Raw genomic sequence first — 14,909 nt, forward strand, 5'->3', positions numbered from 1 at the left:
CATCATGTGCTAGCAATGCCCCTCTGCCATGTACATTGGTCAAACTGGACAGTCTCTACGTAAAAGAATAAATGGACACAAATCAGCTGTCAAGAATTATAACATTCATAAACCAGTCAGAGAACACTTCAATCTCTCTGGTCACGCGATTACAGACATGAAAGTTGCGATATTACAACAAAAAAACTTCAATACCAGACTCCAGCGAGAGACTGTTGAATTGGAATTCATTTACAAACTGGATACAATTAACTTAGGCTTCAATAGAGACTGGGAGTGGCTAAATCATTATGCAAGGTAACCTATTTCCCGTTGTTTTTTCCTCCCCCGCCCAGAGGTTCTTGTTAAACCCTGGATTTGTGCTGGAAATGGCCCACCTTGATTATCATACACATTGTAAGGAGAGTGATCACTTTAGATAAGCTATTACCAGCAGGAGAGTGGGGTGGGGGGAGAAAAAACCTTTTGTAGTGGTAAACACCCATTTTTTCATGCTTTGTGTCTGTAAAAAGATCTTCTAAACTTTCCACAGTATGCATCCGATGAAGTGAGCTGTAGCTCACGAAAGCTTATGCTCAAATAAATTGGTTAGTCTCTAAGGTGCCACAAGTACTCCTTTTCTTTTTGCAAATACAAACTAACACGGCTGTTACTCTGAAATATTTCAAATGCAATGTAAAACACAGGTGTGCATCACTAGAGTATCTATGGACAGAATATAACTGAACTAGGTTGAAACATCAATTAAGATGTGATTTGTTTCCACTGAACTTTTCTAAATTTCCATGGCCAAACCTGTTTTCCTTAGCTCTCTCCTAAGACACAATATTTTATAATTAACATAACTGCAAGCAATCTTGCTTTAGTAAATAAATGCAATGAGTCTAGTTTGAAATTGAACAGAAGGATCACTCCCGGTGGCAACATTTGTTTCAAAATGAATGAAAATATATCTAAAGATGCAAAATATTCATATATCACATAGACACTCTACCCTTGCAAGAGAGAAATCTTTTCTCTCCCATGCTTTTTGTTTAGTGGGAATGATAAAACAAAACTTACTCTTTAGGGAATCTGGTGAGGCAGAATCTGCCATAAGCATATGAGAAGATAATACTTTATAAACTTCTGAATGTTCCTGTTCTGGGAGAAAATTTAACAAATTCTGATCCATGACATCACACTGCAAAGAAAAGAAAAGAAAGTACAAATGATTAAAACAAAAAAAGAGTGACATTCTCATTCTCCACCAACCTGCCATTTTCTGCAATTGGGACTGAACTTTATTTGCAAAACCAAACAGAGGGCCCAAATTTCATAAGCAGCTGTCTAAACTTTCCATGCCCATAGGCACTTAAATACACAAAGTGCCAGATCCAAAGCCCATGGAAGTCAGTGGGAATCTTTCTGTGGACTTCCATGGGCAGTTGCTCTGGTCTAAAATAGGTAAGCGGGTATACAAGTTAGGCAGACACTTCTTAAAATTGTGCTCTGTATTATCATCATCAGATATTATACTGAACAAAAGTAGTACACGCTGGGCCAAATCCATCTCTGGTGTAACTCCATTGACACCTGTGAAGTTCCACTAAGCTTAAGTTTTCTTCATTAGAATTAAACCTTTAAAGGTAACCCATTCCAAGGGAAGTTGCTGCTGCTCATATAGGGACAGACTGTGGACAGAGAGGGTGTAGTGAGCCTTTCCACCTGCAAAGCACAGCCACAGTTGCAGTTTCTGAGCTTCGGGATGTGCAGGGACTGCCTCCTCTTGCTGCCTCCAGGAGCACAAACCAGCAAGGGGAGGCAGGGAAGAGGTGTGTCCATGGCTTTGCCCCTACCTATGTCCCAGCTAGAGCTGGTCAAGCAAACAGTAGAGGAGTGCTACACCATCCAAAGGGACAGTGCAGCACGTGAACTCCCCTTGTCTCCATAGGCGAGCTTTGGTAGGGATTGTGCATCTTCAGACACAATCCCGGCTGGATTGGTGGGGCTCTGAACTGCCACCAACTGGCCACTGGCTTAACTGCACAGTCTGGCCCATACTCCATATGTCTACACAGCAAAGAAAAACACACAGCAGGCCCATGCCAGCTGACTCAGGCTTGCAGGGCTCTGGCTGCAGGGCTGTTTCACTGCTGTTTAGATTTCCAGGCTTGGGCTGGAGCCTGGGCTTTAGGTCCCTGCAGGGTGGGAGCGTCCCATCTTTTTTGTTTTGTGTTTACACAGTGCCAGCAGAATAAAGTCGTAGAATCATAGATTAGGGTTGAAAGAGACCTCAGGAGGTCATCTAGTCCAACGCCCTGCTCAAAGCAGGTCCAACCCCAATTAAATCAAAATCAAAATCCATGCCTAGAGCTCCTAGGAGCTACCACAAAATAAATAATAACGATCCATTTCCATATTTGGGATTGGATTTCAGACAAGGTTATCATGCTAAAGACTAGTAGGATGCAGAAAGAATAACCAGTTTACAGTTTTAGATCCCAATTCAGGAAAGTATTTAAGTACCTGCCTAAATACGTCCTTATTGAAATAGGGTTTAATTCTCATTGACTTCAGAAGGACTCAAGCACATGCTTAATTGCCCTTCCTGAATAAGAATGTTTTCCTGAATTGGATCCCTAGTTTCCAGTAGGATTCAAGAATAGAGGGGAAAGCAATGAAAAAAGTTTCCTTAACACTGAGACAAACATCTGAAAAACCTTGAAAATTGAAGAAATTCTGTGGAAATCATTGGGCCCAACAGACCTTAGGACAGTAAGAGGCAATCTCTCTGCCCACAAATGACAGAAAAATTATTGAACTCCTGCACTGCGGAGGACTAAAGAAAAATAAAGTAGGTGGTTTTAGCTTGAGCTACTTTGTTACTGTTGCATAGCAATATTCCTACGTTCACCACCAGACGTCTTTATTTCATGACATTGTTTCACCTAAGAAGAAAATAATTACTCATCGTATTATAGCTTAGTGGAATATGTTAGATATATTTTGTTGGATGGAATATATTTAACATATTTGGCTGAATGGCGAAATGAGCGAAAAACATAATTATAATTTTCCTAAGCAAAAAAAGAATGTGGCATAGAAGTACTTCCTGTTGCTTCTGGCTATGTATTTATATGGAGACTGAACTACTAAAAATAAGCGAGGATTAATGCCTTAATTACCATACCATCTGTCCCAGTCCAGTATCACCAGCAGGAGCAGAAAAAACAACTCCTCTTCTCCCCTGCTCCACAAGTTAGACACAGCATAGCATAGGAGCGTCTTTGGGACATGAGACCCAGTAACCAATCCCCCCCAGCACACAGCCACATAGAGGAGCAACTCCACCACTACCACCTTCCTGGGAACAATCCTTAAAAGGCTGCTTTCCTTTGGAAGGCACCAGACCAGCAGCAGACCTTCACAGCCCAACAGCCTGGTGACATCAGTCAACCAGTGCAGGATCTGATCCTATTCCACTGAAGTCAAGAGGAGTCTTGCCCTTTATTTCAATGGAGTAGAACCAGACCCTCAGTGCACATCTCAGAAGGACATCATCACCAGCAGCACATAGTATTCCCCATCAACTATAAGTAAGGCTGTGATTCTGTCACACAGGTTGCGGAAGTCACAGATTCCATGACTTTCTGTGACCTTCTTGTCTTCCGCACCTGCAGCAGCCGGTGCAACAGGCCTGAGCAGCATCGATCCTGGGGGTGGCCCTGGGGACTGTCTAAGCAGCAACAGTCCCGAGGACGGCTGGAGCAGCGGCCCTGGAGGCTATTAGGAAAGCAGTCCCCAAGGGCCTCGGAGCAGCGGGCTGTCAAGGGCAGTCAGCCCCCACCACTGGAACAGGTGCCTCCCAGAGCAGCGGTACCTCAGGGCCCTCCAGAGCAGCGGGCCCCAGGAGCAGATTTAGTCATGGGTATTTCTCATGAATTTTTGTTTATTGCCCATAACCTGTCTATGACTTTTACTAAAAATACCCGTGACTAAATCTTAGCCTTAACTAGAAACCATTTGATATTTTTCCTAGAAAGCAAAGATGGAAAAGAAGTTAGGTCATATTGTCCCTCCCCAAACCAGAATATCCTTCAGAGCTTTGTCTTATATAGTTTTAAATGCTTCACAGCAACAGGGAACTGAAGTGTATGAATCATACTAAAAAAAACCAAGATCACTGGTTGGATATTTTTAAAAATTATACATTTTTAATTTTGATGGGAAAAAACATTTTCATCTCCCCCTCCCCTTTTAACCAATGCTAGAAATAAACTGGGAGCCCAATCCTGCCCCCAGAGTGAATATTCCTAGAAATCAATGGGACTACTCACAAGAATAAACACTACATGCAGGTTTTGGTGTTTACAGGATTGACTCATAATTTGTATCTGCAAAAGAGTGTGCAAGAATTACTCACGGGTAAATGTCCAAGTAGAGGTGTAATACTGTCAGAAACATATATGATGGTTCCATCTGTGGTGACTGCTATAATGAAGCCATCTAATGCCTAAGAGAAATGCACAAGTGGAGAGTTCTTTAACAGTAGTATGGGCTTTTATCGGTAATTCTCATTGTACATTGATCAAAACCTTTTACCTCACCACCACATTATTAGTAGGCTGTAGGAACATTATCTCAAGTTGCACAACAGTAATTCTCTGATTTCAGTCTTATCTCACTTATACAGTGTTCTTTGTAGTTCAGCAAAATATACTAGCTGAGACAACAAAAGGCTTACAAGAATATTTCAGATATCAGTTTTTAAATTAATAATAATGCAAGACGGCTAAGCCTGGATCCTTGGAAGTTATTAAAAAAAGTTAGCTTTGTATAAATATCAAAGCATCATGAAAGGACGCAGTGCTATCTCAAATAATTATTACCCACAAAATTAATCTGTTTGTATTAATGTAACATTGTATATTACTATGCTTTCATGTAAATAAAAGCAACAGAAATGATCAAGTAATCTTTAGCTTCAGGTTTAACGGAGGTGACATATTTTAAAGATCATGGTATTAGATTATTCATTAGTGGCACAATTCACCTTTGTGCAGAGAGTCAATATAGCACTTGCGCATTACTTAAATTCCACATAGCAGCAGATTCTCCAGCCCTGTGATTTAAGTGGGAGCACCTGCCTTGCACAAATATCACCCTAAAATATTTTATCATGTAAAAATATTTTCTTCATAGCCATATCTGAAATCAATAGCCTACTCCGTCTTGAGCTAAACCTTCTAAGTGTATCTAAAGCAAGGCCTCATCTACTACTCCAACAATGAGAAGCAAACAAATAAGAAGCACTTACAGTATTTGGTCAAGTACAGTATTAAATTCTTAGCTCCAGTCCTGCTCCCACTGAAGCTGATGAGCCAATAGCAAAACTCCCATTGATTTCAGTGGGAGCAGGTCTGGATCCATAAATCAATCGATCTAAGTTCTGATATTGGTGCTGATCACCTAGGGAGGTTGGTGGAATCTCCATCCTTAGAAGAAGGAAGGACAATAGCATTATACAATCTCTTTGTAGTGAGTAAGCCCTGGTCTACACTAGGACTTTAGGTCAAATTTAGCAGCGTTAAATCAATGTAAACCTGCACCCATCCACACAATGAAGCCCTTTAGTTCTACTTAAAGGGCTCTTAAAATCGATTTCCTTACTCCACCCCCAACAAGGGGATTAGCGCTGAAATCGGCCTTGCTGGGTCGAATTTGGGGTACTGTGGACACAATTCGACGGTACTGGCCTCCGGGAGCTATCCCAGAGTGCTCCATTGTGACCGCTCTGGACAGCACTCTCAACTCAGATTCACTGGCCAGGTAGACAGGAAAAGAACCGCAAACTTTTAAATCTCATTTCCTGTTTGGCCAGCGTGGCAAGCTGCAGGTGACCATGCGGAGCTCATCAGCACAGGTGACCACGATGGAGTCCCAGAATCGCAAAAGAGCTCCAGCATGGACCGAACGGGAGGTACGGGATCTGATCGCTGTATGGGGAGAGGAATCCATGCTATCAGAACTCCGTTCCAGTTTTCGAAATGCCAAAACCTTTGTCAAAATATCCCAGGGCATGAAGGACAGAGGCCATAACAGGGACCCGAAGCAGTGCCGCATGAAACTTAAGGAGCTGAGGCAAGCCTACCAGAGAGGCGAACGGCCGCTCCGGGTCAGAACCCCAAACATGCCGCTTCTATGATGAGCTGCATACCATTTTAGGGGGTTCAGCCACCACTACCCCAGCCGTGTTGTTTGACTCCTTCAATGGAGATGGAGGCAATATGGAAGCAGGTTTTGGGGACGAAGAAGATGATGATGATGATGAGGTTGTAAATAGCTCACAGCAAGCAAGCGGAGAAACCGGTTTTCCCGACAGCCAGGAACTGTTTCTCACCCTGGACCTGGAGCCAGTACCCCCTGAACCCACCCAAGGCTGCTTCCTGGACCCGGCAGGCAGAGAAGGGACCTCCGGTGAGTGTACCTTTTAAAATACTATACATGGTTTGAAAGCAAGCATGAGAAAGGATTACTTTGCCCCGGCATTCGCGCCTCTCCTGGATGTACTCCCAAAGCCTTTGCAAAAGGTTTCTGGGGAGGGCAGCCTTATTGCGTCCTTCATGGTAGGACACTTTACCACTCTAGGCCAGTAACACGTACTCGGGAATCATTGTACAACAAAGTATTGCAGTGTATGTTTGCTGGCATTCAAACAACATCCGTTCTTTATCTCTCTGTGTTATCCTCAGGAGAGTGAGATATAATTCATGGTCACCTGGTTGAAATAGAGTGCTTTTTTTCAGGGGACACTCAGAGGAGCCCGTTCCTGTTGGGCTGTTTGCCTGTGGCTGAACAGAAATGTTCCCCGCTGTTAGCCACGGGGAGGGTGGACGGGGTAGCCACGCGGTGGGGGGAGGAAAAATGCGACCTTGAAACAAAAGCACATGTGCTATGTACGTAATGTTAACAGCAAGGTTTACCCTGAAAGAGTGTAGCCACTGTTTTATAAAATGTGTCTTTTTAAATACCGCTGTCCCTTTTTTTTCCTCCACCAGCTGCATGTGTTTCAATGATCACAGGATCTTCTCCTTCCCAGAGGCTAGTGAAGCTTAGAAAGAAAAAAAAAAACGCACTCGAGATGAAATGTTCTCCGAGCTCATGCTGTCCTCCCACACTGACAGAGCACAGACGAATGCGTGCAGGCAAATAATGTCAGAGTGCAGGAAAGCACAAAATGACCGGGAGGAGAGGTGGCGGGCTGAAGAGAGTAAGTGGCGGGCTGAAGACAGGGCTGAAGCTCAAATGTGGTGGCAGCGTGATGAGAGGAGGCAGGATTCAATGCTGAGGCTGCTGCAGGACCAAACCAGTATGCTCCAGTGTATGGTTGAGCTGCAGCAAAGGCAGCTGGAGCACAGACTGCCACTGCAGCCCCTCTGTAACCAACCGCCCTCCTCCCCAAGTTCCATAGCCTCCACACCCAGACGCCCAAGAACGTGGTGGGGGGGGCCTCCGGCCAACCAGCCACTCCACCACAGAGGATTGCCCAAAAAAAAAGAAGGCTGTCATTCAATAAATTTTAAAGTTGTAAACTTTTAAAGTGCTGTGCTTAAAGTGCTGTGTGGCATTTTCCTTCCCTCCTCCACCACCCCTCCTGGGCTACCTTGGTAGTCATCCCCCTATTTGTGTGATGAATGAATAAAGAATGCATGAATGTGAAGCAACAATGACTTTATTGCCTCTGCAAGCGGTGATTGAAGGGAGGAGGGGCGGGTGGTTAGCTTACAGGGAAGTAGAGTGAACCAAGGGGCGGGGGGTTTCATCAAGGAGAAACAAACAGAACTTTCACACCGTAGCCTGGCCAGTCATGAAACTGGTTTTCAAAGCTTCTCTGATGTGTACCGCGCCCTCCTGTGCTCTTCTAACCGCCCTGGTGTCTGGCTGCGCGTAACCAGCAGCCAGGCGATTTGCCTCAACCTCCCACCCCGCCAAAAGCGTCTCCCCCTTACTCTCACAGATACTGTGGAGCGCACAGCAAGCAGTAATAACAGTGGGAATATTGGTTTTGCTGAGGTCTAAGCGAGTCAGTAAACTGCGCCAGCGCGCCTTTAAACGTCCAAATGCACATTCTACCACCATTCTGCACTTGCTCAGCCTGTAGTTGAACAGCTCCTGACTACTGTCCAGGCTGCCTGTGTACGGCTTCATGAGCCATGGCATTAAGGGGTAGGCTGGGTCCCCAAGGATAACTATAGGCATTTCAACATCCCCAACAGTTATTTTCTGGTCTGGGAATAAAGTCCCTTCCTGCAGCTTTTGAAACAGACCAGAGTTCCTGAAGATGCGAGCGTCATGTACCTTTCCCGGCCATCCCACGTTGATGTTGGTGAAACGTCCCTTGTGATCCACCAGAGATTGCAGCACTATTGAAAAGTACCCCTTGCGGTTTATGTACTCGGCGGCTTGGTGCTCCGGTGCCAAGATAGGGATATGGGTTCTGTCTATGGCCCCACCACAGTTAGGGAATCCCATTGCAGCAAAGCCATCCACTATGATCTGCACATTTCCCAGGGTCACTACCCTTGATATCAGCAGATCTTTGATTGCGTGGGCTACTTGCATCACAGCAGCCCCCACAGTAGATTTGCCCACTCCAAATTGATTCCCAACTGACCGGTAGCTGTCTGGCGTTGCAAGCTTCCACAGGGCTATCGCCACTTGCTTCTCAACTGTGAGGGCTGCTCTCATCTTGGTAATCATGCGCTTCAGGGCAGGGGAAAGCAAGTCACAAAGTTCCATGAAAGTGCCCTTACGCATGCGAAAGTTTCGCAGCCACTGGGAATCGTCCCAGACCTGCAACACTATGCGGTCCCACCAGTCTGTGCTTGTTTCCTGAGCCCAGAATCGGTGTTCCACAGCATGAACCTGCCCCATTAGCACCATGATGCATGCATTGGCAGGGCCCATGCTTTCAGAGAAATCTGTGTCCATGTCCTGATCACTCACGTGACCGCGCTGACGTCGCCTCCTCGCCCGGTATCGCTTTGCCAGGTTCTGGTGCTGCATATACTGCTGGATAATGCGTGTGGTGTTTAATGTGCTCCTAATTGCCAAAGTGAGCTGAGCGGCCTCCATGCTTGCCTTGGTATGGCGTCCGCACAGAAAAAAGGCGCGGAACGATTGTCTGCTGTTGCTCTGACGGCGGGAGGGGCGACTGACGACACAGCTTACAGGGTTGGCTTCAGGGAATTAAAATCAACAAAGGGGGTGTCTTTACATCAAGGAGTATTTCAGGCAGGACTTCACGGAGGGTTCCAATAGGAAATGGTGCACCTAAGTTATCGTTCTTATTGGAACAAGGAGGTTAGCCTGGCCTCTGATTGATACATGACTAGATTTACCTCACTGCACCTTCTCTGTGAGTGACTGCAGTGTGACCTAGAGGAATGAGTCTCTAGCCTCGGTACTGTGGAAGCACTCCGCCGAGTTAATGCACTTAATGCACTTAGAGCATTTTCTGTTGGGACACATACACTCGAATATATAAAACCAATTTCTAAAAAAACGACTTCTATAAATTCGACCTTATTCCATAGTGTAGACATACCCTAAGATACATCTTCTTACTCTTCCAGCTGATTGACAAACAGGAAAATGAACTTCCGGCTTTACTGTTTCTTGCCTTCATTTCTTTAGTGAGCTGGCCCTTGGCAAATATTGTACTTCCAAGATAGACTAAGTCATCAACTCTTTCCTACTCTTCGCCTTCAATTTCACATCTGCCAGTGTTGATAGCGTTCTCTCCTATCTCCATGGTCTTGATCTTCTGTGTACTGTTTCAAAGTCCCACTTTAGCAGCTTTTGTTTTCATGCTCTCAAGAGTGGTGCAGGATCAGGTCATTATCAAGACAGCAACCATTTCACTGCAGTCAAAGATATTTTGGGCTTTTTTGAGCCATTGCTTGCAAAAAGCAAGCTTTTATAGCTGGACAAAGAATATTTTTAAACAGAATCTTGTCCAAACATCAATAAGTTAGAACTTGTTTGGGTGAGAGAGAGAGCGAGACAGAGCGAGACAGAGCGAGAGAGCGAACAGTTCAACAGGACCTCCGAATATCTACTAAGCACCGGTTCATGAAGAATCATAGTGCTATCTTCTATTGGTAACTACCATACAAGAAAAGTCTGCAAAAAAAGAAGGTTACTTATCTTGTACTAACTGGAATTCTTCAAGATGTGTGGTCCCAATGGGTATTCATTGTGAGTGCGCATGCACTCCTTGTGCCTCAGACTAGAAGATATTTCAGTAGCAGTGTCTGTTGGCCTGTGCTTGTGCAAGGCACCTCCCCGTGCTCCGGTTGCAAGTGTATGCCTGGGCGAGAGGCCACCTGTGGGATGGTGGTGAACCAAAGTTTTCTTAAAAAGAAAAGGAGTACTTGTGGCAACTTAGAGACTAACAAAGTTTTCTTGGCCAGCAAGGTGCTAACAGGATTACTGTTGTCTCATCCTGCTTGATCTTCCTGAGGACACCAGGGAATAAGGGAATGGGAGGGAAGACGTACTTTGGTGGGTCCAATCACTATAAGAAGGAATCCCTCTGGAATTATGCCTGTGGGCAGCTTAGGAGCATTATGCTAGGCACTTTCTTGGTTGCTTGGGTCACAAAGACATCCCGGGATGGAGAGAGCTCCACTACCAGAAGTACTGCATGGCTAAAGGGTGGATCTCCCACTTGTGATCTTTGTGGAAAAAGCCTGCAGAGGCTGTCTGCCAAGGCATTCATTACTGCCAGTAGGTGCACTGCTGAGATGGGGATCTGATGCTGGATGGACCAGTTCCAGAGTTTGATTGCTTCCATGCAGAGTGGGGCAGACTTCACTCTTCCTTGTTTGTTTATATAAAATATTGTAGTCACATTGTCTGACATGACTTCAACATGTGCAATACAGATGAAGGGAAGAAACCTCTCGCAAGCATTGTGCACTGTCCAAAGCTTGAAAAGATTGTCATGCTGTTTGGTTTATTGTAAAGTGCAGAAGCCCTGGGCTAGATGGTCATCCAGATTAGTTTCTCAGTCAAGCATGGAGGCACCCATAATTAATGTCTTTTGGGGGGGTAGGGGAATAAAGGAACCCCTATGCAGACAGTGTCTTTGATTTCCCACCAGGTGAATGACATTAGGATATTCTGAGGAAGCAAGACTCATTTGTCAAGGGTGTCCCTACTTGGAGTGTAAACCATCCACAAACATGCCTGAAGGCACCAGAGGTACAGACTTGAGAAAGGTATCAGGTAGATCAGGGGTTCTCAACCTTTTTCTTTCTGAGGCCCCCCTCAACATGTGATCCAAACTCCATGGCCCAACTGTGCCACAACAACTGTTTCTCTGGATATAAAAGCCAGGGCCAGTGTTAGGGGGTAGCAAGCAGAGCAACTGCCTGGGGTTCCACGTCACAGGAGGCTGCGTGAAGCTAAACTGCTCAGGCTTCGGCTTCAGCCCTGGGTGATGGACCTCAGGGCCCCAGACATCAGCCCCAAGTGGTGGGGCTTTGGCTTTCATGGATCAGGTCCTCAAGGAATCAATTTTGAAGCACTTCGAGGAGAGGAAAGTGATCAGGAACAGTCAGAATGGATTCACCAAGGGCAAGTGAAGCCTGACTAACCTAATACCCTTCAATGATGAGATAACTGGCTCTGTGGATGAGGGAAAAGTTATGCCTTGACTTTAGCAAAACTTTTGATACGGTCTTCCACAGTATTCTTGCCAGCAAGTTAAAGAAGTATGGGCTGGATGAATGGATTATAAGGTGGATAGAAAGCTTGCTAGCTCATCAGACTCAAAGGGTAGCCATCAATGGCTCCATGTCTAGTTGGCAGCCAGTATCAAGTGGAGTGCCCCAAGGGTTGGTCCTGGGGTTGGTTTTGTTCAATATCTTCATTAATGATCTGGAGGATGGCATGGATTGCACCCTCAGCAAGTTTGCAGATGACACTAAACTGGGAGGAGTGGTACATACGCTGGAGGGTAGGGATAGTATACAGAGGGCCCTAGACAAATTGGAGGATTGGGCCAAAAGAAATCTGATGAGGTTCAACAACGACAAGTGCAGACTCCTGCACTTAGGATGGAAGAACTCCATGCACCGCTACAGACTAGGGACTGAATGGCTAGGCTGCAGTTCTGCAGAAAAGAACCTAGGGGTTACAGTGGATGAGAAACTGGATATGAGTCAAGAGTGTGCCCTTGTTGCCAAGAAGGCTACCATTTTGGCATTTTGGGCTGTATAAGTAGGAGCATTGCCAGCAGATCGAGGGACGTAATAGGGAGGGGATTTGATAGCTGCTTTCAACTACCTGAAAGGGGGTTCCAAAGAGGATGGATCTAGACTGTTCTCAATGGTACCAGATGACAGAGCAAGGAGTAATGGTCTCAAGTTACAGTGGGGGAGGTTTAGGTTGGATATTAGGAAAAACGTTTTCACTAGGAGGGTGGTGAAGCACTGGAATGGGTTACCTAGGGAGGTGGTGGAATCTCCTTCCTTAGAGGTTTTTAACGTCAGGCTTCAGAAAGTCCTGGCTGGGATGATTTATGTGGGAATGTAGCCAGACAGCCAGCCCCCCCCCCCCCTCAGACCAGCATTACTGGGAACACAAGGGAGCCAAAACAACAGGGCACTTAACATCAATTCCAGCACAGCCTTTGAAGCTGTGAGAAGCACAGGTGTGCTGCTACAATGTGCCTCTGGGAACATATACAACGATTAGGCTCACAGCAGACAGAGAAGCTGTGACAGACATGGCTCTTAGCCCCTACTAAATAGCGTGATGCACACACCCCAACATCCTAGGTGGGAAAATATTTACCCTAATAAAAGGAATGTCCAGTAGTCGAAACTTATTGTTTCTCTCCCTTGCAAGTGTAAACTACTCTTGCGAAAGCTGGCGTCGCCCACACAGACCAGCCCCAATTTGGCATAAGAAAGGAGAAGGAGAATAAAGGAGTACAGAGGTATAAGTATGGGACCTACAGCACCATGATTTTTGAGTGCTTTTCACTATCTATCTGCTGGTCAGATAAGTGACAGCCTCCCAAGGCTTCTGCAGCTAAGAGGGTCCCTAAGCCTTGTCCCTTATTCGTCTTTCCGCGGAATTGAGTGACCGATCCTGGCTTGGCACCGCTGGAATCGAGAGATGCAAGGAGGGTAAGAAGCACCCACACCTGATTTCCTATCTTTAGAATCATAGAATCATAGAATATCAGGGTTGGAAGGGACCCCAGAAGGTCATCTAGTCCAACCCCCTGCTCGACGCAGGACCAATTCCCAGTTAAATCATCCCAGCCAGGGCTTTGTCAAGCCTGACCTTAAAAACCTCTAAGGAAGGAGATTCTACCACCTCCCTAGGTAACGCATTCCAGTGTTTCACCACCCTCCTAGTGAAAAAGTTTTTCCTAATATCCAATCTAAACCTCCCCCACTGCAACTTGAGACCATTACTCCTCGTTCTGTCATCTGCTACCACTGAGAACAGTCTAGATCCATCCTCTTTGGAACCCCCTTTCAGGTAGTTGAAAGCAGCTATCAAATCCCCCCTCATTCTTCTCTTCTGCAGGCTAAACAATCCCAGCTCCCTCAGCCTCTCCTCATAACTCATGTGTTCCAGACCCCTAATAATTTTTGTTGCCCTTCGCTGGACTTTAGTGTACACATATTTTGAAATAGAGCTCTATACTTTGTTTTCTTTCTTTGGGATTGTGGCTTCAGTTTTGTAACTTGTTTGTGTGTGTAACATCTCTACATTTAAATAAGTAGGCACTAGCAATTTTGTAACCACATGATTAGAATCTAGTTTAATAAATTTTGGTAACCATTTGTGCATAAGCCTGACTTGTTTCTCTGGTTTACTGTAAAGCAGCCAACACAATTAAAGAACCTCAGCCGTTTTGGCTATAAAGCCTGGCCATTAGGTGAGAGTACTAAGAGCCTAGCGTTGAGTTGTGCCGCCTCCACGGGGCAAACTCTTGGGGCGCCTGTCAAGTCAATCCTGACTGCCCACTGCGAAGGAGCTCTGAGCTCTAGCAGTTAAAGTCACGGGTGTTTAGGACCTTGGGGCATCCGTCAGCCTAGCCTGGGCTGCCCGCCGCGAAGGGACAGTGCGTCCTAGCGGTTAAAGTCACGGATGGTATAAAACGGGCATAGCTGGCACCTCACCAAACATCCTTGGCCATCGGCTAACAGGGGATTAGGTCCTGTTTTGAGCAGGGGGTTGGACTTGATGACCTCCTGAGGTCCCTTCCAACCCTGATATTCTATGATTCCATGATTTCTGCCCTGGGCCCAAACAAATCAAATGCCAGCTCTGCTTGGTGGACTCCCTGAACCTACTCACGGTCCTCCATAGGGCCCCAGACTCCTGGTTGAGAATCACTGATGTAGATGCAGGAATTCACATGGCCTAGAAGGACCAGGCAGGATCAGACTGCTGTCAAGGGGATGAGTTGAAGTTAGATCCCTCATTGTGAGGAATGTATCCTGACTTAAGTACGCCTGGCCCAAAATCGAGATCAGATTCACCCTGTTAAATTCTAAAACTTGTGTGGGGCCTGAAGTGGACCTTTCTAGATTTACCTGAAGTCCTGAGGCGTAAAAGTGATTGCATAAGGAGAGGCCCGCCATCTGCGCCTTCTGATACGACTGACCTGCGAGCAGCCAATCATCAAGGTAAGGAAATATTGGGCTGTCTTAAAGACTCAGACTTGCTGCTACCATGGAGAGTGCCTTTGTGAAACCTCCTGTGGCCGTTGAGATGCCGAAGGAAAGAATTCTGAATTGAAAGTGCTTGACGCTCAGCGTGGAATGCAGGAATCTTCTGTGTCCTGGATGAATGTCTATATGAAAGTAGGCATCCTTCAAATTGAGGGCTGCAAA

At 45.7% G+C, this 14,909-nt stretch overlaps 1 protein-coding gene and 1 long non-coding RNA gene across 7 annotated transcripts in view; one reads left to right on the forward strand and one right to left on the reverse strand.

The window, feature by feature from the left end:
* NPAS2 (neuronal PAS domain protein 2) overlaps window positions 1-14,909 on the reverse strand; it is a 199,227-nt gene that overhangs the window by 68,282 nt on the left and 116,036 nt on the right. For all 6 annotated transcript variants that reach the window (XM_075130506.1, XM_048857779.2, XM_048857768.2 and 3 more), the window contains 2 exons: window positions 4,406-4,495; window positions 1,063-1,183 (listed from right to left, as the gene is read on the reverse strand). In XM_075130506.1, the coding sequence (XP_074986607.1) occupies window positions 1,063-1,183; window positions 4,406-4,495 (211 nt within the window). The remainder of the gene's footprint in view (window positions 1-1,062; window positions 1,184-4,405; window positions 4,496-14,909) is intronic.
* On the forward strand, window positions 5,919-7,582 carry LOC142070030 (uncharacterized). Its single transcript, XR_012666003.1, has 2 exons — window positions 5,919-6,459; window positions 7,041-7,582. It is a non-coding gene; the product is annotated as an uncharacterized LOC142070030 (long non-coding RNA).

The sequence above is a fragment of the Caretta caretta genome, chromosome 1, assembly GCF_965140235.1.
Source record: "Caretta caretta isolate rCarCar2 chromosome 1, rCarCar1.hap1, whole genome shotgun sequence".
NCBI classification, from domain to species: Eukaryota; Metazoa; Chordata; order Testudines; family Cheloniidae; genus Caretta; species Caretta caretta.